The sequence below is a fragment of the Myodes glareolus genome, chromosome 21 (assembly GCF_982192425.1).
Source record: "Myodes glareolus chromosome 21, mMyoGla1.1, whole genome shotgun sequence".
NCBI classification, from domain to species: Eukaryota; Metazoa; Chordata; class Mammalia; order Rodentia; family Cricetidae; genus Myodes; species Myodes glareolus.
Window position 1 is genome coordinate 52,753,331 of NC_142046.1, and position 23,952 is coordinate 52,777,282.

General features: G+C 44.6%; 1 protein-coding gene across 2 annotated transcripts in view; it reads left to right on the forward strand.

The window, feature by feature from the left end:
* The window catches only part of Itga6 (integrin subunit alpha 6), a 65,855-nt gene extending 46,568 nt beyond the window's left edge, over nucleotides 1–19,287 (forward strand). Inside the window, exons 12-26 of one of the 2 annotated variants that reach the window (XM_048425770.3) lie at nucleotides 1,653–1,813; nucleotides 1,910–2,053; nucleotides 3,058–3,173; nucleotides 3,275–3,464; nucleotides 3,556–3,639; nucleotides 3,740–3,819; nucleotides 3,976–4,053; nucleotides 4,141–4,243; nucleotides 5,488–5,661; nucleotides 7,450–7,548; nucleotides 7,642–7,752; nucleotides 7,832–7,930; nucleotides 11,397–11,522; nucleotides 14,432–14,561; nucleotides 16,832–17,042. In XM_048425770.3, the coding sequence (XP_048281727.3) occupies nucleotides 1,653–1,813; nucleotides 1,910–2,053; nucleotides 3,058–3,173; nucleotides 3,275–3,464; nucleotides 3,556–3,639; nucleotides 3,740–3,819; nucleotides 3,976–4,053; nucleotides 4,141–4,243; nucleotides 5,488–5,661; nucleotides 7,450–7,548; nucleotides 7,642–7,752; nucleotides 7,832–7,930; nucleotides 11,397–11,522; nucleotides 14,432–14,539 (1,673 nt within the window). In that variant the 3' untranslated portion in view covers nucleotides 14,540–14,561; nucleotides 16,832–17,042. Of the gene's footprint in view, nucleotides 1–1,652; nucleotides 1,814–1,909; nucleotides 2,054–3,057; nucleotides 3,174–3,274; nucleotides 3,465–3,555; nucleotides 3,640–3,739; nucleotides 3,820–3,975; nucleotides 4,054–4,140; nucleotides 4,244–5,487; nucleotides 5,662–7,449; nucleotides 7,549–7,641; nucleotides 7,753–7,831; nucleotides 7,931–11,396; nucleotides 11,523–14,431; nucleotides 14,562–16,831 lie in introns of both variants that reach the window. The other variant, XM_048425769.3, reaches the window with a different exon arrangement.
* Nucleotides 19,288–23,952: the final 4,665 nt, after the last annotated feature.

Consider the following 23,952-nt stretch of genomic DNA (forward strand, 5'->3'; position numbering starts at 1 on the left):
ACCCTGTGGAAGACAGGCAGTCCCAGTGCAGTGGCCTCCAAGTGGCTCAGGAGGAGCTAGGACAGGCTTTCTGGAGAAAATGATGTTTGGGTCAGGCTCTGAAGAGGGAATAAGAGGGTCAGAGCCGGGGAAGAGAGAGGAGAAGAATGGAACCAGTGCTGAGGGTGGGGGCAGTGAGACTTGTCTTTTAAGCCATTGTATAATAAGCCCAGCTCTTGTGTTGTACTTAGAGTCTTAGGACTGAATACCTCTGTCCCTTGCTGTATGGTTCTGAACCTCCTTTATTTACAAAGAGAACATTGAAACAAACATCTCATGGCTAGGGGTGTAGGTAGCTCAGTTAGTACAGTGCTTGCCGAGTATGCACAGAGTCCTGGTCCAGTCCCAGCGCTGTGTCATCATAAAGTGCTGGTCCGATGATAGCACCATATAGAACCAGGCGTGGTAGTGCATGCCTGTAATCTTAGCACTCGGGGAGTGGAGGCAGGGGGATCCATTCCGGTCATCTCTACTTCATAGCCAGGTCATCTCTACTTCATAGCCAGTTCCCGTCAACCCGGGCTACATGTAATCTGTCTCAAACAAGCCACAAACTCTCAGAAGGAATTCTTTCACAGTCACTTGAATAGTAGAATGTGAGTTGCTCATTTTCTGCGTTTTCTGGAGCAGGTTTTCCCCCCGTAGGCTGTTTTCTCTGACCCTCTGTACATGCTCCCGTGTTTGCTTTCCTCTGATGATCTCAGAGCCTGCTTGATGAATGTCAGTAATTTAAGAATTGGCCCATGAAAAGCATAGTTAGCAGCCTCATCCAGTGACCCAATGAGGAATGCATTCCCGAGTCCAGAAGTGAGCTTCTGATGGTCCAGGTCCTGGCCGGCCTCCAAGCCTCATTAACAGAGATAGTCAGCAGCAAGCCACCATTGCTGCAGGCTGGAAACTTCCGAATAAAAGCTGCTAGTGAGGCTGGCAAACTGACTTCCAAATTTATCTGTCTGTCTGTCTGTCCGTCCGTCAGTCCATCCATCCGTCCGTCCATGCATCTGTCCATCCGTCCATCCACCTGATGTTTCTGGCAGACTCACTGTAGTGGAAGCTAGCCCTGAATTCATGTCAGCCCTTCTTCCCTCTGTTCCCGAATGCTAGGGCTACAAATCTCTCTTCTCCTACTCTACCTTTGTAGCCCATGCTTATTGTGTAGCCTTTGCTTATCCACTGCTGAGACTGCTTCCCCAGACACCTTTTTAAATAACAAAGACCCTAGGTCATGAAGCACTGGCTGAAAGAGGCCCAAGGAGGCAAGACCTTTGGGTATTTCCGGCTATCTTTAGTATTCTGTGAGTTCCTGAAATTCAGCCAGAAGCTGATTGATTCCCAGCTGCTGTGGAAGGTTCTAGCTTGTTGTCGAGCTCCCCCAGGTGGCCCAGTGAAAATTTAACTTAAAATAGTAACAGCAGTGGGAAGAACAATTGGATTTAAAACTTCATAGTTCACCAGAAGGTCCCCTACTGGAAGTAATAGAGATGCAAAGGCAAAAGGGGCCAAATGCTGTTGTGTGGACTTTAAAATCCTGAGAAGAACTCATCCTATTTGTAGTTCAGGGGGTGCTTAGACGCACTTTTTAAGTTAACGCAAGTTTGTTCATTTCAACCTAGCAATTTTGGGTATACTTGAAGCTGAAAAAGAAAGAAGAAAGTCTGGGTTGTCGTCACGAGTTCAGTTTCGGAACCAAGGTTCTGAGCCAAAGTATACTCAGGAGCTAACCCTGAACAGGCAGAAGCAGCGGGCGTGCATGGAGGAGACCCTCTGGCTGCAGGTGAGCAAGTGCGCGGCCTCTCTCGAAGAGGGTGGAACTTGGGCGTTACTCACGACGCTTTGGCCACACTCACCTGCGTCACTTCTCACCTTGCAGGAAAACATCAGAGACAAGCTGCGCCCCATCCCCATCACAGCTTCTGTGGAGATCCAGGAGCCCAGCTCTCGCCGGCGGGTCAATTCACTTCCCGAAGTTCTTCCCATTTTGAATTCAAATGAAGCCAAGACCGTCCAGACAGATGTGAGCCTTCCTGGCTTCTGGTTTACCAGTATTTACTATATCTTAATGCAGAACCAAGTGTCTCTGAAGGCAATAGAAACAGGGATTTGTTTTACAGGCCACTTACTTATGGCCAGGTGTGGTGGCCATGTCTTTAATTCCAGCACCCAGGAGGCAGAGGCAGGAGGATCTCTGTGAGATCAAGGCCAGCCTGGTCTACACAGCAAGTTCCAGGCCAACCAGGGTTCATGATGAGACCCTATCTAGGAAAAAAAACAAGCTAAGCTAACAAACAAAAATACTACTTATTTCTGCATCCATCATTGACCTATGAATGGAATTTGGGGGTCAAGAAGTATTTGAGTTCATTGTTTTTGTCCCCTAGACCTCACTGAGAATATACTTAGCCAAACCTTTATTCTATCATTTCCTCCTATAGTTGTGTGAGAAATAGGTATTAATGAAACATTAAACTCAAGGAATAGTAACACTTAGCAAAGCAAAAGACTATTCACAATGAAACACTTGAGTGTCTCATGCAGCATAGGTCGTTGTAGGAAGAAAATGTATATTCTGTAGCTGAGCATGTCTGTAAGGTGAGATCTATATGCAGGGACACGGTGGAGATTCGAGATGAGCCTAGAGAAGTATGACCGCTTGACCTGGAATCAGCATCATTATTATTTTGTTTGTTTGGTTTTTTTTTTTTGAGACAGAGTTTCTCTGTATAGCCCTGGCTGTCCTGGAACTCCATGTCGATCAGGCTGGCCTCAAACTCAGCAATCCGCCTGCCTCTGTCTCCCGAGTGCTGGGATGAGAAGTGTGTACCACCACTGCCTGGCTGTTATTATTATCTTGATTACAGTTTTGGTGCTGGGAATCTTATCCCACCGCCTTGACCTGGTCAAAGTGTCTTGATAGGCAGAGCAGGAACCAGGTGTGTGACAGAGGAGGGTAGAACACCACAGGGAAGCGAACTGTGAAGAAGGTTAGGAACTTACCTCTCTGCCTTTGATGCCTGACAGGTGCACTTCTTGAAGGAGGGCTGTGGAGACGACAATGTCTGTAATAGCAACCTTAAGCTGGAGTACAAATTCTGTACCCGAGAAGGCAGTCAAGACAAATTCTCTTACCTCCCCATGTAAGGATCGCGAGAAGTCACTCTGACCTCCGAGTAGTTGGCTAGAAAGGGAATTGCACGTGTGTTAAGATTCTCTTTTTCTTTCTTTCTTTTTCTAATAGTCAAAAAGGCATCCCGGAATTAGTTCTAAAAGATCAGAAGGATATAGCTCTGGAAATAACAGTGACCAACAGCCCTTCTGATCCAAGGAATCCTAGAAAAGATGGTGACGATGCTCACGAGGCCAAACTCGTCGCGACGTTCCCTGACACGCTCACATACTCGGCGTACAGAGAACTGAGGGCTTTTCCTGTAAGTGTTTCTGGAGAACCCAGCAGGGAGGGAAAAAACAGGACCACACAGCACAGGAACAAACCGTGATCCCATGCCTTTTCTGCCCCAGGAGAAGCAACTGAGCTGTGTCGCCAACCAGAACGGCTCCCAAGCTGACTGTGAGCTCGGGAACCCTTTCAAGAGAAATTCCAGTGTAGGTGATGCCCCCACACTCTCTGTCATACTGTGCTAAATACCGGTACTGTGCCCAGAGGCCTGGCCCTTGGTGACACCTGTTTATGTGTACCTTTTAGGTTACTTTTTACCTGATTTTAAGTACAACCGAGGTCACCTTTGACACCACAGATCTGGATATTAATCTGAAGTTGGAAACGTAAGAGTTACTTCAACCTTCCCATTTATACTTAATTTTGTGAGAACCCTGGAGTCACTGAATTTAGCACTGATCCAACTCATAAAAGAGAATGTAATTGTAATGAGAAAACTGACTGTTTAAATAAAACCCCATTGTTTCCCCTTTCATTTTCAGAACAAGCAATCAAGATAATTTGGCTCCAATTACAGCGAAAGCAAAAGTGGTTATTGAACTGCTTTTATCGGTCTCCGGGTAAGTGTTGTATTTGGCATAACAAATCAATGTTTGAAAGAACCATTTATAATTCGCACTAAAACGGGTGTTTTTTTAATTTGACAGAGTCGCTAAACCTTCGCAGGTGTATTTTGGAGGTACAGTTGTCGGTGAGCAGGCTATGAAATCTGAGGATGAAGTAGGAAGCTTAATAGAGTATGAATTCAGGGTGAGTCGGAGCCATCGGCCCGAGATGCAGTCTTGGTATGTCGTTTTCATCCGTGATCAGTCACGAGCATCGTAAGGAAATGCTCTGTTGTACGTGATTGCCGGTTTTTAACAGCGAAAACTGAAAACTTTATCTCCCAAGTAGAGAGCAACTGCCACTCAGCAGAGACTTGGTTCAGAATCGAGATCTTTTTACCCTTATTGTGGAACTGCAGTGTGCATGTAGTATAGACACAAAGTAGTACTTTTTCCCTCAGAGTCTAGAAAACAGACTTTTGCATAATCCGTAGTCGACCTTATAGAGTGTGTAGTTTGTTTCCCCTCCATTAGGAAGTCATTTTCCCAATGCCCTCGCCAGGCTGAAAGACCTTTCCCATTATTCCCTCCCACAAGCCCAGTTTGGGGATGGTGACAGTAGACTTGGTATATGCCAGCAAAGAGGGCCGGCGAGGGGCTCGCCGTAGGCAACCACAGTGACTCTGGGTGCAGTTTAACAGACTTGAACATGGACTGTGACATCGTCTATGGTGCATATGGATTTGGGTCTCCATAGTGCAAGCTGAAGTCCTGAAATTTAAGCATTGAGCCTAAAGCCTGAAAGGGCAAGAATGGGCTTGGCCTGAATCCAGCACACTAAAGAGGCAGGTTCTCTCCAGAAATGCTGGCTGGTCTGAGCTCTGTGCAGTCAGCTGGATGAGGTTCTGGAGCTGTGTGCTGTAATGCTCTCGGTCCTGTTGTACAAAGCCACTCTGCTCCCATTGCTTGCTCTGAGCTGTCGTGTGGTTCTCCGCAGTCTCCCTAAATACAGATGGCTGAGACTGCTTCATTTTCACAGTAGGGAGGTTTTCCAGAAGCAGGATATGGGTGCTACTTGCTAAAGCAGAGGCTTTGTCATCTGCCAGGCAGGACGCTCACTGAGTGGTTTGTCGATTTATCTGGGACTTTCCCCTGTGCTGTTGGGAACATGTCATACCTGTGCTGTGGGTTTTAGTACATACGGTAGTTACTCCTGGATTGAGCTAGCGATCCTTTCTTTTTGACCTTTACTTTTTTCTTCTATTTTTTTTTATGATAAGAATCTTTTAAGCCCAGCTATTTTGCACACCCTATTCCTGATCCGTTTTGGAGACTTACACTACTGTTGTAGGATTATGCTGGGTTATTTAGCCTATAGGCAGTAGGAAATGCTACTTAATTTTACCTTAAAAGGATTATATTGTAGCAAAATCTGCTGTTTCCTGACAGGTGATTAATTTAGGTAAGCCTCTTAAAAACCTTGGCACGGCGACTCTGAATATACAGTGGCCCAAGGAGATCAACAACGGCAAATGGTTGCTTTATCTGATGAAGGTCGAATCCAAAGGTTTGGAGCAGATCATTTGCGAGCCGCACGATGAAATAAACTTCCTGAAGCTGAAGGTGCGTAGATGGGTTTCTTGCTGCCTCCCGGGTGTGAGCTGCTGACCTTCGAGGGGTAAACTTGACTGTGCTAGGGAGGCCGCACTGACATGCTGACTTTTCATTTGGTTGTTATGGTTTTCTCTTCCATAACTGAGTAACTCAGTCTGGCTAAGGCATTTTTGCTGATGAATGACCTTTATGCCTCCCGAATGCTGCTGTTTCAGTATGTGCCACCATGTCTGTCTATACTATGCAATGCTAGGGCTCACATCCAGGACTTCATGCCTGCTAGGCAAGCCTTCCACCGATTCAGCTGCATCCCCAGCCCTGTTTTATTTTCAATTCCAAAGTACCTGAGTATCATGGTTGTTCACAATTGGAGGCTTCCAGAATGCTCTTTGACTCATCAACATTGAAAAGCATGATGACCTGTTATTCTTACTCTTAAAATAAGTCAACTATCCCTTTCCAACAATCCTAAATCCAAAATGCTCTAAAATCTTAAGCACATTTCTAATAAGGATATAGATGGCAATTGCACTTTGGTTTCCCGGGCACCCAGACCGGAATAATCACACAGAAACTATATTAATTACAGCATTGCTTGGCCAACGACTTAGGTGTATTCTTACTTAGCACTTATATCTTAAATTAACTTATTTCTATTAATCTATGTATCAGCATGAGGCTATGACCTACCAGTAAGGTTCCAGCGTCTGTCTCCTTCCTCAGCTACATGGTGTCTCTTTGACTCCGCCTTCTTTCTCTCTCTCTTTCTCTGTTCTGATTTCCCGCCTGACTTTACTCTGCTAAGCCATTGGCCCAAACAGCTTTATTCATCAACCAATAAAGGGAACACTTATATAGAAGGCCATCCCACATCATCTCCCCTTTTCTGTCTAATTAGAAAGCACAGTCTTTGTTTACAAAGGGAGACTCAACCTGTATAAGGAAGGCCTATGTTAAAAGTTTTTATCTGGCTTAGTCTTCAGTGCACCTCTCTGAGTTGATAATACAAAGGGTCTTACGCTTCCTTTTTGTCCTTCCTGTCCAATCATTCCTGTGTGCTGACTGTCTCCTGTGGGTTAGACACTGAGCTGGTGCTGGGGTCAGTCTCTGGTCTCGGTCGACTAACGGTTTGATGCTGTGTGTCCGTAGTTCAGCACTGACACAGGAACACAGGAGGTAGCTTTTTCTTTCCCTAAGTTTCAGCACCACACTAGAAATAAACTACTTAAATAAGCAGACTCTTGAGTCCATCGGTGAACCTAAAATGGCCATAGCATTGCTGGTTTTTAGATTTCTCTGCTTTTGCGGCTGGGAAAGATGTGATGGTTGATTATAGCCATCATGGCAGAATTTGGAATCTCTGAGACACTACGCACACCTCGAGGGGTTCCTTAGCTACTGGCCATACCTGTGAAGGATTATTTTGATACATTTCTTGCGGTGGGAAGACCCCCACTAAAGGCAGGTGGCACCAGTCCCTGGGTTGGGGTCTATATAGGAAGGAGGAAGTGAGCCGAGCTGCACACCAGCCCTCGTGACTTTGTGTGCCCTGTGACCAGCTGCCTTCAGCTCCTTAACTTCCTCGCCATGATGGACTGTAAACCTGGAACTGAGAGCCAGAATAAGCCCTTTCTCCTGTAAGTTGCTGTGTCGGGATGTGCTATCACAGGGCAAGAAAAGAAGCTAAGACAGAAGTGGATATTAATTGACGGTGTAAATTTGGTTTTATTTGTGAGGCTTATGCAGCAAACGACAGACATTTGCCTAAATTGGGTCTGTTTTGGATGTCACTTTTAGGAGTCTCACAACTCAAGAAGGAAACGGGAGATTTCTGAAAAACAAATAGACGACAGCAGGAAGTTTTCTTTATTTTCTGAACGAAAATACCAGACCCTCGTGAGTATCTCTCTGGGTTGTGAGTGGGGTCTGTATAAACAAGAAACGGCTTCCCGGAACTGTGGGTTCTCACCCCACCCATCTCCTCTCCAGAACTGCAGCGTCAACGTGAGGTGCGTGAACATCCGGTGTCCGCTGCGCGGGCTGGACAGCAAGGCCTCCCTCGTGCTGCGCTCCAGGCTGTGGAACAGTACATTTCTAGAGGTCTGACTTTGCCCCCTGGAAGAATTGGCTACGCCAAGGATACCCACCACTTTCCTGACACATCTCTCGTCTTCCACAGGAATATTCCAAACTGAACTACTTGGACATTCTTGTGAGGGCTTCCATCGACGTGACAGCTGCTGCTCAGAATATCAAGCTGCCTCATGCGGGCACACAGGTGAGCTCTGGGTCCCTCAGAGTCAGAGCTGGCTTTGTTCGCTACACCGTGCCACAACCTGAGGTCACCTTCTTCCCTGTTGTTCCTTAAAGGACAGTTTAGGTCCTGCCACACGAAGCTCTATTTTAATTGAATTGTTGACGATAAAAAGTGACCCTGAGCCAGGCCTGGCTATGCTGGCCGTGGATGTGCTAGCTTCTCAGGAATCTGAAAGAAGGGGAGCAGTGGTTTAATCTGTCTGGATTTCAGAGTGAGTTTAAGGCCTGCCCGGGTAATCTAGTGAGGCCCTGCTCTGAAAAGAAAGGTTTAAAAGGCCTGCTATGTAGCTTGTGCCTCCTACTGCTGCACAGGCCCTAAATTCAATCCCAAGGTCAGCACACACACCAGGAAAAGGAAACCTAGATAGAGCCCTCCATTCGGCAGGGCAGTGGCCAGGATGAAAAGCCACACAGGAGGAGAATAGTATGCAGCCTGGTAGAAAATGAAGCCAGCCCACCCTTGACGCTGCGGCCATTCTCAGGATGCCTGTGCTGTGTGTGGCCGATGGCGGTTACTAAAAGAGATACTTCTCTATAAATCTGGAATGTTGATGTGAGCCAGGCACTTGGGAGGCTGAAGCAGGAGGATTGCTGCAAGTCTGAGGCTGAATGAGCTACACAGTAAGCCCCAGGTTAATATGGACCACAGTGAGACCCTATGTCAAAATCTCTGAATGAATGAATCCATCAATCTATCTGTCTAGAATTAAATTTTCTTCTTTTGTTTTTTCGAGACAGAATTTCTCTGTAACTTTGGAGCCTATTCTGGAACTAGCTCTTTTAGACGAGGGTAGCCTCGAACTCACAGAGACCCGCCTACCTCTGCCTCTCTAGTGCTGGGATTAAAGGCGTGCGCCACCACCGCCCAGTTTAGAATTGAATTTTTAAAAATAAATCCCTGGAACAAGCATTGCCCATGTAGCAGCCTTTCCAATGACAGAGAGGAACTGTCCTGTCTCCTTGGATACCTTCAGGAGGAAGGTTGTCTCTTCTTAACTGTTATGTGACCTGCCCGTGGATCTGAGACCAGATCTCAAGTTCTCTTCTTTCTCTGGATGGTGGTAGACCTGAGGGCCCAATAGCAAGTCTGACTGCTGGTCCCAGAGGGAACACCTTGTCTTGTGCATTTTATCTCGTTCAGACTCCCAATGGAGATGGAGTCTCCACCTGTTCCTCCTTTGCTCAATCCTTCGCAAACGGGTGAATGATTTCTAGCCTGATATGTGGAACCCATTTCTTTTGAAAGTGGAGGCATTTTCTTACCGCTAGCCTTCCGCTGCCTCCTATTTTCTGTGATTTCTCTGCGAGCTCGGACCCCATGCCAGCACTTTTCTTGGGTGTCTGAAGGTGCAGGGTTCCAGCCTGAAGACTGGAGCTTAATTTCGATGCCAGGCTGGCTACATTTTCTTCTTCATCTCATCCCCCTTTCTAGTCTGAAGATCATGTCTTTGGTAGTAGAAGCAAAATACATTGTACAATTCAGTCCTTTTTAAAAAGAAAAGAAAACAAAACAAAAAACTCTAACCCCTCTTTTAAAAAAAAATTAAAAAAACAAAGAAAAGAAAGTAAGAGTCACGCAGTGGTGGTACATGCCCTTAATCCCAGCATTTGGGAGGCAGAGGCAGGTGGATCTCGGTGAGTTTGAGGCCAGCCTGGGCTCCAGAGTGAGTTCCAGGACAAGGCACCAAAACTACACAAAGAAACCCTGTCTCGAAAAACAAACAAACAAACAACAAAAAAAAAAGCAGCTAAGAAAAATTTGTCTGTTTATTTATTGCCCAATTTCAAGAGAGTTTACTGTTTGCCACTCAATAAGACACTTTTAAATTTAGACTGCATCAAAACAAGTGAAAGCAGAAATCACACAATCGAGGTGAGATGACTGTATTTTGACATCAGTTCATTTAAATCTACGTGGCAAACCAGCACCTGTTAAAACACATGGGTTCCCCCACCCCCTGCCATGCTACAGTGCCAAGTTGAGTAAAGTTTTGTGTCAAGAATTTCAGATTAGTCCAGGAAAGAAGGGGATGTTATGTGTGTCCACATGTCCCATTTTAGTTCGAAGAATCAGGCAGGTAACTATCCAAGTTTCTTGCCTGCTGAATATAGAAATTGTAATGGGTAGAAGCATGTACCCCGTTCTTTGGGGCAGTGAGATTTCTCTTTCTGGGGGCTCCAAATGTGAGATATGTGTGCCTTTAGAAGTCAGCTCTTATGTGCGGAGCGCTCACCGGGTGGGTGGTGCCTTTGATCCTGAGTTTCATAGAAGGTGACGGCCCCTTTGCGGAGTGATTTTACCGCTGTTCAGTAAGAGTGGGCTTTCTAACACAGAGTAATTTGGGGCAGATGTTTTGGCCGTTGGCAAGCTGCTGTGGTCTCTGCTGGTCACAGGGGATACAACTGAATGTACCTGTCGAGCGGAAGCCCTTTCTGCCTCTGGCGCCTGATGAATGCGGTACCTATAGAAAGCCGCCACCTCCATGAAAATGCATGAAGCTTAATGACATCGAAAGGAAAAACTTGTCTCAGGGATTGTAAAGCTCCACGGACATTCTATTGAGTTGTTAGAAGTTTCGGAGGCAACTTTTTAAGTTTTGGAGTAAGCACTTGGAGGCGGCTGTTTGCGGTGATCACATGCTTACAGTTTAGGTTTCTCATTGCTGCAGCTTAAGCTCTGAGCTACACCTGAAGAAACCTAATCTGTCTGTACATATTCCTGTAGAGTATGGTGACGAGTCATTTCAGGAAATCGTATTGTTTTGAGGGTCTTTAGTCTGATAACCTAAGAAAAAAAAATGAATGGCACCTCTCTGGGATGTAGCTCATCCCTACTTCACAGCGTCTTTGGACTCCGAGGCTTGTAGAATAATTGTACCTTGTGGAAAATTAACTCAAAGATAGTGTGATCGTTTTCAAAAGGACCTAGGTTGAAGGCTGGAAGTAGAACGTAGAGGTACAATGTTTACTACACACGCACAAAGCTTGAGCCCAGCACAGCAAGATTAAAAAACAAACAAAACAAAACAAATCAAAACAAATCAAATCGTGTAATTGTGGTGAAACATATTTATCTGCTGTTGCTGTTCAGGCTGACAAGGGAAGGGTGGATACTTGGTGATTCATTGTTTAGTTTTCTCCGTTTTTCTTTAAAAGCAAAACAAAACAGAAAAGCATAGTTTAAGAGTTCAATTAGCAACAAAGTACAACCTAGACCTTCCCAGTTTCCAGATAAAGATCTGCAGGAAAAGCCCATTGAAGCAGTGTTCTGTTGAGAAAAAGGGTCTCTCAGCAGAAAGTGGCTTGTTCATCCATACGCTTTTTCATTCAGAATGTGTTCAGAAACCAAACTGAGCAGAACTGAAGCCATCCTCACCGGCTGACAGCTGGCACCTGGTTTATCGTGGTCTCTCTCTTGTGCCCTGTAGGTTCGCGTGACGGTGTTTCCCTCCAAGACTGTAGCTCAGTATTCGGGGATAGCTTGGTGGATCATCCTCCTGGCTGTCCTTGCTGGGATTCTGATGCTGGCTCTGTTAGTGTTTTTACTGTGGAAGGTAAGTCACGTCTGTCGCTGGAGTTTTCTCATATAAACTTTACTTCATGTTTTTAAAAAAATGAGGATGGACACTAACACATTTGCATTTCCTTTTTTCATTGTTCCTCCCCCCCCGCCCAGTAGTGTATCATGAAACTTCTCCAGTATACACCAAGTCTGAGAGAATTTTACAGGGAATATCTGTTTATCTACCTAATAATTTATATTTAGAGATTCTTTATTGACATGTAAGAAGTGTCTTAAAAAGTAATTTTGAGGTCTTGTCCATAATTCAGCGTGTTTGGTAAATAACAAATCTGAAGTTTACTACTTTGCTTAGCATTTTCTGTACCTAAGCTCGACCCCTAAATCTAAGCCAAATAGACAGATTGCAGTTTAATCTGAATGTAAGTTCCTGCTAATTCCCCCTTCTGTACAGAAGTCTTCATGATAACCACTGGAAATCATTGTCCTTCTAGCTAGGCTGGGAGCAGAACAGGACATGATGAATACTCCATCTCAAGGGTCTTCGGCCTGTAGCAAGCGTGATGAACATCCGGGTTCAGTATAATGGTCCCATTAGACTTTGGTCTTCTGTCTGTGCACAGTGTGTGATACCTTGGCCCTGCCTCCTACCTGTAGAGAGGCCATGTCATCAAAAGACCATGTGGTAGATGGTTCCGAACATTTGTCAGCAGAGGACAACCTCTGTAAGTCCTAGGTGAGGCCCAGGGAGTAATGGAGTCCCGCAGTCTTTATCTGTAATCCAGACTGCAGAAATCTCTGGGAACTGAAAGTTTGACTGACTTGGCAGAACTGTGCCGTGGAGAGAGGATATTTACAGTCTCACTCTTTTAGCTCATGGGTTTCACTGCAGAAATACTAGCATTCCTACCACAGTGCCAAGTATGTCACTTGGTGAACATAAGGCTTGGGTGAAGTAAGTCAGAATGTGCTAGGCTCAAACCACCCTTCTGCTCCCATCGTGTTCTGGAGTAAACAGATGAAGGGTTCTGACTTTGCGATTTGAGTGTACCCTCCTCCGTTCTTCCGAACCACTTCCTTTTGCCAGGCTGAGGACTGGGGTGGAGACGCGGTATCTATCTGTACCAGTGGTGTCCCGACATACAGATTTTAGTCAGCTTTCCTCAGGTGTATCACAAGCAGTAGGTTTATCTGGCAAATACAGCCAGTTGATATTAAAGCTCTTGCCACAGTTATCTGACAGGAAAAAAAAATTAATTTTGGGTTTTGAGACCTGAGGATGAGCTTACATTCTCTGGAAGAGTTCCCAAGGTCAGTCTTTTCCAGAGCGGATCTTATAGGCAATCCTGAATCCTTGTGTAGCCATGGCGGAGGCAGCGTTAAGATACCTGAGCTGTGTATATCGTTGAGCAAATCATATGAGCTCCCTGGAGCTCAGCTGTCAATAATAGGATCCGATTAAATTATTATTGGGTTCCTTGACAGTCTTCACTTTCATAGTCTGAGGTGGATTCTAAGCAGACTCTCAAACTCCATGTGGAAGTCAGCTTTATTACTTCATATTCTTCTTTATAAATGAAATTATTGGTATTTTAAAATCTTGGGATTTTAGGATCAGAAAGGAGTTTAGGGTCCTCAAACCGCTTTCTAGTATGGATGAGGCTCTGGGTTCGGTCTCCAGCACTGTGGAAGGAGGGAAAGATGGAATCTAGCTCAGCGGTCTTTAAATTGAGCTTTGTCCATCTACAGCCGTGTCAAAGCTGCAGCGGAGAGCTCCCCTCTAAGCAGAGGAACCCTGCCTTTATCTGTTTTTTAAACGCTGGCTTTTACACAGGGGTTCTTCTGGAGTTAAAGAAAAGGTCCTCAGACTCTCATTTAAGACTATTTGTTTTTGGTGAACTTTTCTTCCTGCCCTGTTTACTAGTTCTCATGACTGCAGCCTGGCTGTGCGCACGTACTGCGTGTCACCCTGATAGCCACCGTGTTTATGAAGTAGGCTGTTTCAGTGCAAACCTGGTAGAGGGCTGTGTAATATGGAAATATTCTGGAGTGGCACTGTCTCACGATAGGCAGGAGTCACCTGTGGCCCGCACAGTGGAAGAGTTGCGTTTTCAATTGAAATTTGTCTAAACTTGAATAACCACGTGTAGCCGGTGGCTCCCAACCTTGTGGTGGGGGGACCTAAATCTTCTTCCTTCATGAGTTGCCAGACTCGGAGGCACAATTTTGCCAGGAGATTTATTTGACCCAGTTTTGCTTCAAAAGATAGTTCCCACAGCCCATGAACTAGATGAAGGAAAATAGGGACAGTCCACCATTGATGAATGAAGGAAGCAATAGCAGAGAGGGATTACACATTTATACCCACTTAGAGTGACCTGAGCTCAGGAGCACGGCTTCCTGCCATTTAGGGGTTGCATGGTGGTTCAGAATTCAGCGGAAATGCCAGCAAGTACCCCTTCATTTGAATTTATTCTGTAATTCATGTTACCAGTTGGTCGGAAGTCTCCAGGAGAGAATATTCTTCCTTACAACTTAGAGCAACAGCAGATAGATACACTATATCTGCGTTTTATTTTGACTCGGGCTGAATTTTGCAGGGTTTATATTTCCATACCTTGTCTCAATAGCCTGCAGAAGTGAATGCTTGGGCTTTTTCGAGTCTGTTCTGCAAGGAAAAAAAAAATTCACCCGAGTTCCAGTCAAATGTGCATGCATTTTCCTTTTAGGATGACCTCAAGACTTCCGCTACAAATAGAAAAGTCAGTCAGCCTGCGTGTGTCATGTTTGTGTAGAGATGCCGAGTGATAGACTATTAAATGCTGGCTCAAAGTGGCCAGTGCAGCAGCTGCTCACTTGGGTTAAAACCTAAGGTGTTCTCTTCTTTAGCTTCTAAACAAACACAGAACTGTACAATTGACTGAATACCTTGCTTCCTTGTAGTGTGGTTTCTTCAAGAGAAATAAGAAAGATCATTACGATGCCACCTATCACAAGGCTGAGATCCATACTCAGCCGTCTGATAAAGAGAGGCTCACTTCCGATGCATAGTATTGATCTACTTCCATAATTGGTAATTGATCGGTGTTTTTCCTTGCTAGCTGTGGGACCTGCTGTGGTTGTGGTAGCTAACTTAAGAGCGACAGCTTGCTGTGTGTGTCCCATTAACAGATGTTTAGAAATGTCCATACTGGCTTGCCTTGCTTGGATTTATTTATTTTGTCGTTTTACTTGAACGCTCGGTTGTCTATTAATGCACAGAGAATCTTTCCTGCAGGTGAGTTGTTTTGTGCTCTTGTTAAGCAACGCCCACAGCCATGAAAACAAGCACACTGTTTGTCTAACTAGGTGTGAGGGCTCCGTAGCAGCCCAGTCTGCCATGTGTTGTTACATTGTATCCCACTGGGAATTTCAAAGGTGCATGAGAAATCAGTCCAGATTTCTTGTTCATTTTGGAATTCCCCGGGGATAGACGCTTTGTGGACTGCCTGCGTAACCTGTTGCATGTGGGAGAGAGACCTTGGGCTTCTCCTGTGCAGAGGCTTCCTTCTCCCTGTCATCTTGTTGTTGTCCTTGCTCTAGAGTGATGGGGCAGGCTTGGGGTTGCTTCCTACTGCTGCTTGAACATAATTTATGCTAGCTGAGCATGCAACTTCCCCTTCTCCCTTGTATTTCTTCTGGGCCAAAGACCATTACAACCACGAATGATTGGCAGCACAACGGGCTTCTTGTGTGCTCCAGGAGATGGTTCTCTGCCCAAATCACCCTCGGTGTGAAGAAAAAAAAGTCCCAAAGTATTGTGGGTAGTACAGTGTGTTGTAATGGAGTTTGACCATGTTTCACATCCTAGAGACTTTATTCCGCCTTGGTTCTCAGTTGATTTTGAGTTCATGTTTCCCCCTACAATTTGTAAATCCATGGAAACAGGAATCAGTAGTTGGTGGTTCCTTCTTCTCTGTGGGCAAGAGGGTTACAGTGACTGCTGCAGCTCCTTTCCGTGGCATTGACACAGTGATCCCAACATGGCCATTTTGACTTTACGTTTCAGACTTCATTGCCTTCTGTTTCTAGATGGGGCAGTCGGCAGTCATATTTTATAATTAGCATATTGGCTTTTCTGTGCAGCATTACAAAGGAGTCCGTATAGAAATGGCCTACACAAAACTTCTTGGCCCATTTGGCCTATTGATTTGTGATTTTTGTCTTGCCTCATGGTATCGTTGTAACACAACATTCTTCAGTATAATCGCTCCATTCCTGTTGCTGTCACAAAGTAAGGTCATTAACCAACCATTCTAGGTAGATCCTTCTTCTAAGCTGCATTTTTAAATTTGAAAAGACTCCTTTTTAAAAGATAAGAAAGAAAAAAAGTCTGTTTCTTATAAATATTTTTTAATCTGGTTCAAAAATTTATGGTATATTTTTACAATGTACTCCAGTTCAAATTGAATTTTTTCTTTAAGTAAATAAGTGTTGATAATTTGACTTCTCCTCTTCTTCCCCCCCCCCTTCTTTCTTCCCTTTTCTGTTTTCAAATGAAGAGGAGAAATTGGCGAGTACTCTAGAATTCAGTGTGGTGAAGCCACCCTTGAGTCCTGTGAGGTTCTTGACTGACTGACAGTATTACACAACACAGTTACTTTGTAACTTATTAACGAAGCAGTTACATTGGAAGCCCCGCAGGGAGTCCAGCCTGTGCAGTGATGCAAAACCCCAAGAGGAGAGAACAGTCTAAAAGGGACCCATAAGAACATGGCATGCCAAATAGTATTTGTAAAATGACTTGTGATCTGATTTACAGTTTATTAATGGGAAAGGAATAGAAAGTAATTCTTTAAGCCTTTAGAGAAATAATCTTAAGCTAAGTGTGGTATGCACATGCCTGTCACCCAGAACTAGGGAGGATCAAGCAAGAGGATGTTGAGTTCGAGGCCATCCTTGGCTACCTAGCAAGTTCCTGTTCCTTACACACACATATAAGTTGTTTTTATAATGGTCTAGTAATATGAAAATTATATCCTTTATTTATATAGTGGGTTTTTTTTTTACATAAAAGCACAGTTTTACAAAATGCTTAAATCGTCAGTCCAGAAGTAGCTGAAGTTGTAGAATGTGAAGAAAATGAAATGGGCTTTTTTTCCAGTCCCACATCCGTTCCCCTTGTCCATCCCCACTGGCTGTTTCTTTTCAACCAGTTGTTTCCTTAAAGAAAATAGTGTTTGTTCTCAGCATTCCAGAGGTAGACCTAGCTGAACTGAACGCTTAGATGTTCTGGTTTAGTGCATCTGGTCTTCAGATTAACTAATTTCCACCCTGTTCTTCTGTCCCCCTTCGCTTCTCCAGTGTGGATTCTTTAAGCGCTCTAGGTACGATGACAGCGTCCCCCGATACCATGCTGTTCGGATCCGGAAGGAAGAGCGGGAGATCAAAGACGAGAAACATAATGATAACCTCGAAAAGAAACAGTGGATCACAAAGTGGAGTGAAAATGAAAGTTACTCATAGAGACCCAGGAGAGCTCCGCACTACCCAGAGTCCCTTTTGTTCTTCCCAACTCAGAGATTCAGGTGGGCCCGAAGGCTGCTCAGCACCTGAAGTAGATTCCAGACTGACTCTGCAGTTTCCACTGGGGGATATTGTTACACCCGAGGCTCCTGTTTTGCACAGCCAAATTTAAGACTTTCAGAGTGGACTTTTCTTTAACTGCCTTAATTTAACTTTCCAGATTGCCTTTGTTTTTGGTGTTACTGACCGACATTACATGTGCTGGGGCAGGGCCTGCCCACCTGCACCCCTGGGACATTCTCTCCTGATAGCGCAGGAAGAAGACCCCCACCGTCACCCATGCGAATGGAGTGGCCATCCTCGCCTGCCCCGACAAGCATCCTTCTCATAAGATTGGAGAACCTGCAAGTGACTTGCCCCTTGGCTCAAGACTCTGCCGTTGGATAGCCGTGTCTCTGTTGAGAGTTCTGTCTTAAATGTGCAATAGGAGGTGATACTGCCATCCTGCCTTCTCTCTCCATTTCCTACAAGTGAGGGTCCTCGCCGATGCCAATGCACGCAGGTTCCCGTCTCCCTCGTGACTAAGCACAGGCGCGGCAGACTTGAACACTAGTTACACTTTTTTATATATATTTATTTTTTTTCTTCAAGCCGTCTTGCTATTGACTAATAGGCCAAAGATGCTTCAGGATGGTTTAAGCAATCAGAGTGAGACCCTAGGAGGTCATTTGTTCTGACCTTGAGTATTTACTGCAAAGAGAACATTCTTTATAAACACGCAAGGATTGTTTTTAATAACTTCAACTTCTTCTGTAAATGTTACCATCTCCTTACTGGCAGGCTCTCCCTCAACCCAGAGAGTTTAACAAAGGAGTAACTGGAAGATGCTTCATCCTTGCCCGGCCTTGGTGTTCCATGGTGTTGAGCCCTGTGTGGAATTTCTGAACTCCGTGCTGTAACTTTCAGAACTCTGAGAGGAAGTGAGTTTGCTCATTGAACTCTAGGGTCTGTGTGTTCGCTCACTGCTGTCAGCACTGTATATTCAGGACTTGATGTGAGTACACGTGTGGATCCAGACCAATCCAGTGTGAGACTACTGAAGAGCATCTGTCCCCAAAACAGTCGCACCAGACAGATGGAGAGCCGTGGCGCTCAGCTTCTCAAATATCATCAGAACCATTCAGTCAGCGAGTCCATGACCGATTTTTTTTTTTTGTTTTAAATTGTTCACGCCAATCTAAATTCCTCTAAATGACTTGTGACTACTTTAACAAGCCCTTTGGGCCTAGAGCAGGAGGTTTAGCTCATTGCTAAAGTGCTTGCTAACATGCCCAGGGTTTTTGTTTGTTAAAATCATAGGAGGGGAAAACCAGTTATTTTTCTATATATTCAACAGAGATTGAATATATTATGAAAGCTGAATTTTTAATTGTACTTTAAAATAATTAAGTTATATGAAGCAGCAGCAAAGAGGTGCTAATTTGTTTGGAGATTGTAAAAAGCAGTTCTCTGTCTTTTTTTAAGACTGGGTCTCAAGTAACCCAGGCTGGCCTTGAACTCCTTAGGTAGCTGGGGATAGTCTTGAACTGCTGACCCTCCTGCCTCCCGCCCGACCCCCACCCCTCAAGGGTGGGACTACAGCTGTTTGCCACCACACTTGGTTTTATGCGCTTGGGACTGAACCTGGGGCTCTGTGCATGCTAGGCCAGCAGTCTGCCAACTGAGCTACATCCCAGCCATTTCTCAGTCTTTTAAAAGAACAAAGCATTGCTAAATGTGCCGTTGTTGCTTTTGAGTTTTAAGCCTTTTTTTTTCTTTCTTTCATAAAACATTATACCCTTAAGATATTAAAAATTCTTATTCTGGTTCTACTTTGGCATTTTCACTCATAAAATAATTTTATAAATGATACCTTGTTTACAAATGTTCTCTACCACGGGTCCTAATAGCATTTAAAGTCTCAGTTTCTTGCTTGGGTAACTTGAAGCCAAACATACTGGCTTTGAAGGGCACGACGAAGAAGCTGATATCTTAATAGTGTTTGTAGACCTCTGTTCTAGAAATGAATGTCCAGAAGAGAGTGGGGAGGGAGCTTGACAACGGAGAAACAAGAATGTCATGTTGTTTAAATTTATAGTTGTTAAAAAAAAAAAAAATGTCATCTCAAGTCAAGTCACTGGGCTGTTAGCATTTGGTAGGTTTTTAGACTAACTAGCATTAGAAGATTATTTCATAATTGGAAAATACCTGTGGATATTTGTATAAAAGTGTGAAATAAATTTTTTATGAAAGTGCTCATGCTTATTAACCCAGCCTTGTGTATGTGAAGCAAACTCTAAATGATAATTGACCACCTGACTTGCCTTTCTTTGTATTTCGTCAAAGCCAAAGTAAAAGTTTGCACTATTTTTTTAGTGTCCCATATAATTTCAGAACAGCCAAAGGTGCCTGACGTGGTACAATACAAATGAGATTGAAGGATTTTAAGTATATCTGTTTTAAAGTGTGTGTGTGTGTGTGTGTGTTTGTGTGTGTGTGTGCACGCGCGCTCGCGTGTGCACAGGTGCCACAGAGCACATGCTGAGGCCAGAGGACAAATATTGGGAGTTGTGGTTCTCTCTCCACCTTGCGCTACCCACACATTAAGCCTGGGTCTGTGGGCTTGGTGGCCACTGCTTGCCGAGCCATCTCACTGGCCCCTGAGTTGTTGGGGGATGCTTGGTTGCTGTTTTTAATCTTCTTTTGAATCCCTTATCTAGCTGACGGCATGGCTTTCTTTACAAGTCAGAAAATAGTCTTATGGGTGGTTTATTCAAACCAGGAGCTTCTCGTTGACACTCTACTTCAAGGGCACACGCCTGGTAGAGTGTTATTTTGCAGTGACGCTATGGCTTAGAAAGGAAGATTCCTACAGCCGAGTTGCTTCCTTCTTAGAATCAAAGGTGAACGTGAGAGTCGTCCAGCCACGGCGTGACATTCAGTCAGCCTCTAGGGCTGGTTTCACAGAATCCCCCAGCCAGAAATACTTTCTTCAGCAAGACATTTTGTCTAGATTTAGACAGTCTTCTAAAACTTCTCTAGGTTATCACAGTCAATACAGAAATAAAGTGCAGGGGCTGGACAGATGGCTCAGTGGTTAAGAGCACTGATTGCTCTTCCAGAGGTCCTGAGTTCAATTCCCAGCAACCACATGGCGGCTCACAGCTGTCTGTAATGAGACCTGGCGCCCCCTTCTGGCATGCGGGCACACATGGAAGGAATGCTGAACACATAATAAACAAATCTGTAAAAAAAAAAAAAAAGGAAGAAGGAAAAAATAAAGTGCATGTCTAGTGTCTTGACAATGGAACATACCCTGACCTGAATACATTTCATGTAATGTATATTGTTTGCCTGCTAGGTTGACTGGCTTTTCATCACAATTGTAATATATTAAGTCTTACCTTTCTTGGTTCTTTGAAAACAGACAGGTGCTACTGCCCAACGAAATATATAATTGGTACTTTGGATGAGTGATGCTGGTCCCTATCTGTTGCCCCGAGTCACATATCTGTTCTATGGACATGCTGTACTAAACTCCCACAGCAACAGGCAATCCTCCTAGCCATTGAGTCTACCATGAGCGGTGGTTTTACTAGAGCTGTGATACAGGACACATGGAGTAGAGGTCCTGATGATGGAAGTCACACAGGCATGCCCGTGAACAGTGATGGTGCTGCAGGATTCTTTGCCACAGAGAAATTCATAAAGGAATTAGGGCAAGCGGGCCCCTTTATTCTGACACTGACATTTGCAGATTGCTTGCCCAAATGTCATGGGTCACACACGGCCGTGGTTTGCACTGTGCCCTTGTGTCTATGAATGAATATGCCAGGATGTGGAGAGGATCTAAGTGGCAGATGCTTTCAACTCTCTCCAGACCAAAGAAGCAGGGCTGAGATCGAGCTTTTAAATGACATTGTCTTAGTGAGACACCCACCAGGGACCATGTGAGGACAATGGGGTGTGGAGAAGGTACTGGGTTTGAAATGACATGCTGGAGGGGGTGGCCTCAGGACCAATGATCTAAAACAGTTCCTGAGGACCAAAGGACATGCTGGACGTGGTGGCCTCAGGGCTGACAATCTAAAAACAGTTCCTAAGGATCAAAGGACATGCTGGAGGTGGCGGCCTCAAGACCAATGATCTAAAGCAGTTCCTGAAGACCAAAAAAGAGAGGGGCTGCTGGGGAAGAAGAGCTGGGAGGCCAGACTCCTGGGTGCCTTCAGAAGTGGCTCTGCCAAGCCAGGAGGAGTCTGCTCTTCCCTCTGGTCCCGATTATGGCCAGGGACAAAGAGCCTGCTTCTGCCCGAATGTAGGTGTGCTCCTTTTACTAATTTAATTTTTTATATTTACTTATTTGTATGTGTGTGCGTGTGAAGGGACGTGTGTGTCACAGCCCAGGCGTGGAGGTCAGAACAATTTAGGAGTTGGTTCTTTCCACCATGTGCAACCTGGAAATAGCACTCCAGTCATCGGGCTTGGGGGTCAGGCACCTTTACTCCCGTGCCATCTGGCTGGCCTTCGTGTGTGTGTGTGTGTGTGTGTGTGTGTGTGTGTGTGTGTGCGTGTGGTGTGGTGTGTAGTTGTGGTTGGTATTAGCTGGGAACTAATCCCCATTTCATCTACAAGTGGCTCCCTTTTTTTAATAAAATAGTTTATTTGTAGGGAGCAGTCTTGATTAGGATCTGAAGCTAGCTCTGTAGAGGTGTTGGCAGCTGACCTGTCTAGAAGGAAATTCGTAAGCAGATGCATGGCTAAGTACTCTGAACGTAAGCTGTTACACACAAAGCTCAGACCAAGAAAGTTGGTTCCAGCCCAGCGCCTCTGTGGGCCAGGCGCCCAAAGAGCAAAACTAGCCAGGTAATGGGTGGTGATTACTGAGGAGTCAAGTGCAATCTGGTAATTGCACAAAGCCCAGGTGCCTCGACCTTACTGCCCTGGCCTGATGCATCCTAGTCACACGGCCTCTGCCAGGGCGTGGAAACAGATCAGGCGAGGGGAGGGCAGACACCATTTCCCACTCTGTCCTTCTAGAACGTTGGCCCCAAATCCTCAAGCTTAGGGTCAGAATGTACTGCTTTTGTTCTCGGAGCCTAGCTGGTAGTGTTCAGTTCACCAATACCCAGTAGTCACCTGTTGTTCTGTTAAGGTCCATTGTCAGCTGAAAATTAAAAAAAAAAAAATGCCGAGGGATGGATGTTAAATTATGTTCCGGGTTATAAAGGAAAATAAGATACTGGTCTGATCTTTCTAAAGGACCATTTTTGCTTTATATCTTTTTGGTTTTATTATGCCGCCCCACTACACACACACACACACACACACACACACACACACACACACACACACCTTTCTGATGGGATCTTACCATCTAGCCTAGTCTGGCTTCAAATTCCTAAACTTAAGGCTTTTCTCTGACACTTTATAAGAAATAAAAGCGCAAACATGTAGTATTAGCCAGATATGGTAGCTCACCCTTAATCCCAAGACTCAGAAGAGACAGGTGGATCTCTTGAGTTCCAGGCCAGCCTGGACTATTACATAGGAAGTTTCGAACCAGTCAGGGCCACATAGTAAGACCTTGTCTCAAAAAAACAACAAAAAGACAGTATTGATAAGTGTAAGGGAACTGTTTTGCTTGGTTTTTGAGACAGCCTCATGAAGCCATGTTGACACTGTGGCATTGAATTTATTAGGTAACCAAAGATGACATGAATTTATGATCATCCCGACTCCACCTCCCAGTGCTAGGATTACAGGCATGTGCCTACACCCTCAGTTTTCTCCAGTGTGGGGTCTCCATGTGTATTATGCAAGCAGTCTATCAAATGTGCTTCAGTATCAGCCCTAGACTAACCTTATATTTGGCAGAATAAAAACTGACAGCTGAATTGTATAGGAGCGATGCCTGAGCCTTAGGTCAAACTTAATCTTGCCCTGGGAGTTATCCCGTTCCAATAAACTCTCTAAGTTCAGCAAGGGTGGAAATGTTCTTAAAGATCACCAAGCGGCCTGTATACCCGTGCTTGCCCATGAAATGAAATTGCCTCTTGTTTGTGGCACTTTCTGTACCTGGATGAGCAGCCGAAGGTGCCATCCTCAGTGCAGACAGTAGGTGGCGCCCGAGAGCAGAAATCCAAGGTGAGTCAACTTCACCTATTCTATTATGACCCTGGGGGTGGGGCTGTAGTCATAGATCTGGGCTCTAGTTCCTCCAGCTATAAAAATTGGTAAGAGAATTCCTTTCAGAGATCCTTAGAGGGAGGAAATGTGACCATTTGGAAGTGTTTGTTGCCTAATTTTTGCTTACACTTTTTATTGTGCAGAATTAAAATGTTAAGTGAGAAGGAAGCAAGGAAATGAGCGTGTACATTTTTTTTTAAGAAAACACTGCTAATTTTTATTATTAGAACTTTTGTCTTCTCATTATCAACCCATGGTTTACTTCTGAGTGTAGTAGCTACAATCTACAAACCCAAGTGCACCTCACTAACTAAAAATCACACGTGAGCCAGTGTGGTAGTCCGTGCCTAAATCCCAGTTACCCAACAGGTCTAGGCAAAAGGATCCATTGAATCTAGGAGTTCAAGGTCATCCTGAGCAGTATAAGGAAAACATATCTTAAAAACTGTAACTGTGAGCCTAAACTCTTTTATATACTCATCAACGTAAGTCAGTTTGAAATCAACATTGATCTTGTTTCTTTCAGAAATACAGTGTCGAACTGTCCCAGACACTGAGATAATAGTCATTTCGTGGGTCTGGGCTAGGGTGTGGATATTCATCAAATCCAGTGTGCCAGGATAACCAAGTAGGCATGTTGAATTTCCATGGCTAGTTTATTCCTGCTTGCTTTTTTTTCTGAAATAGATTATGTATAAGAAATGTTTTTTGCATGCTTACTGAGTATTTTTTAA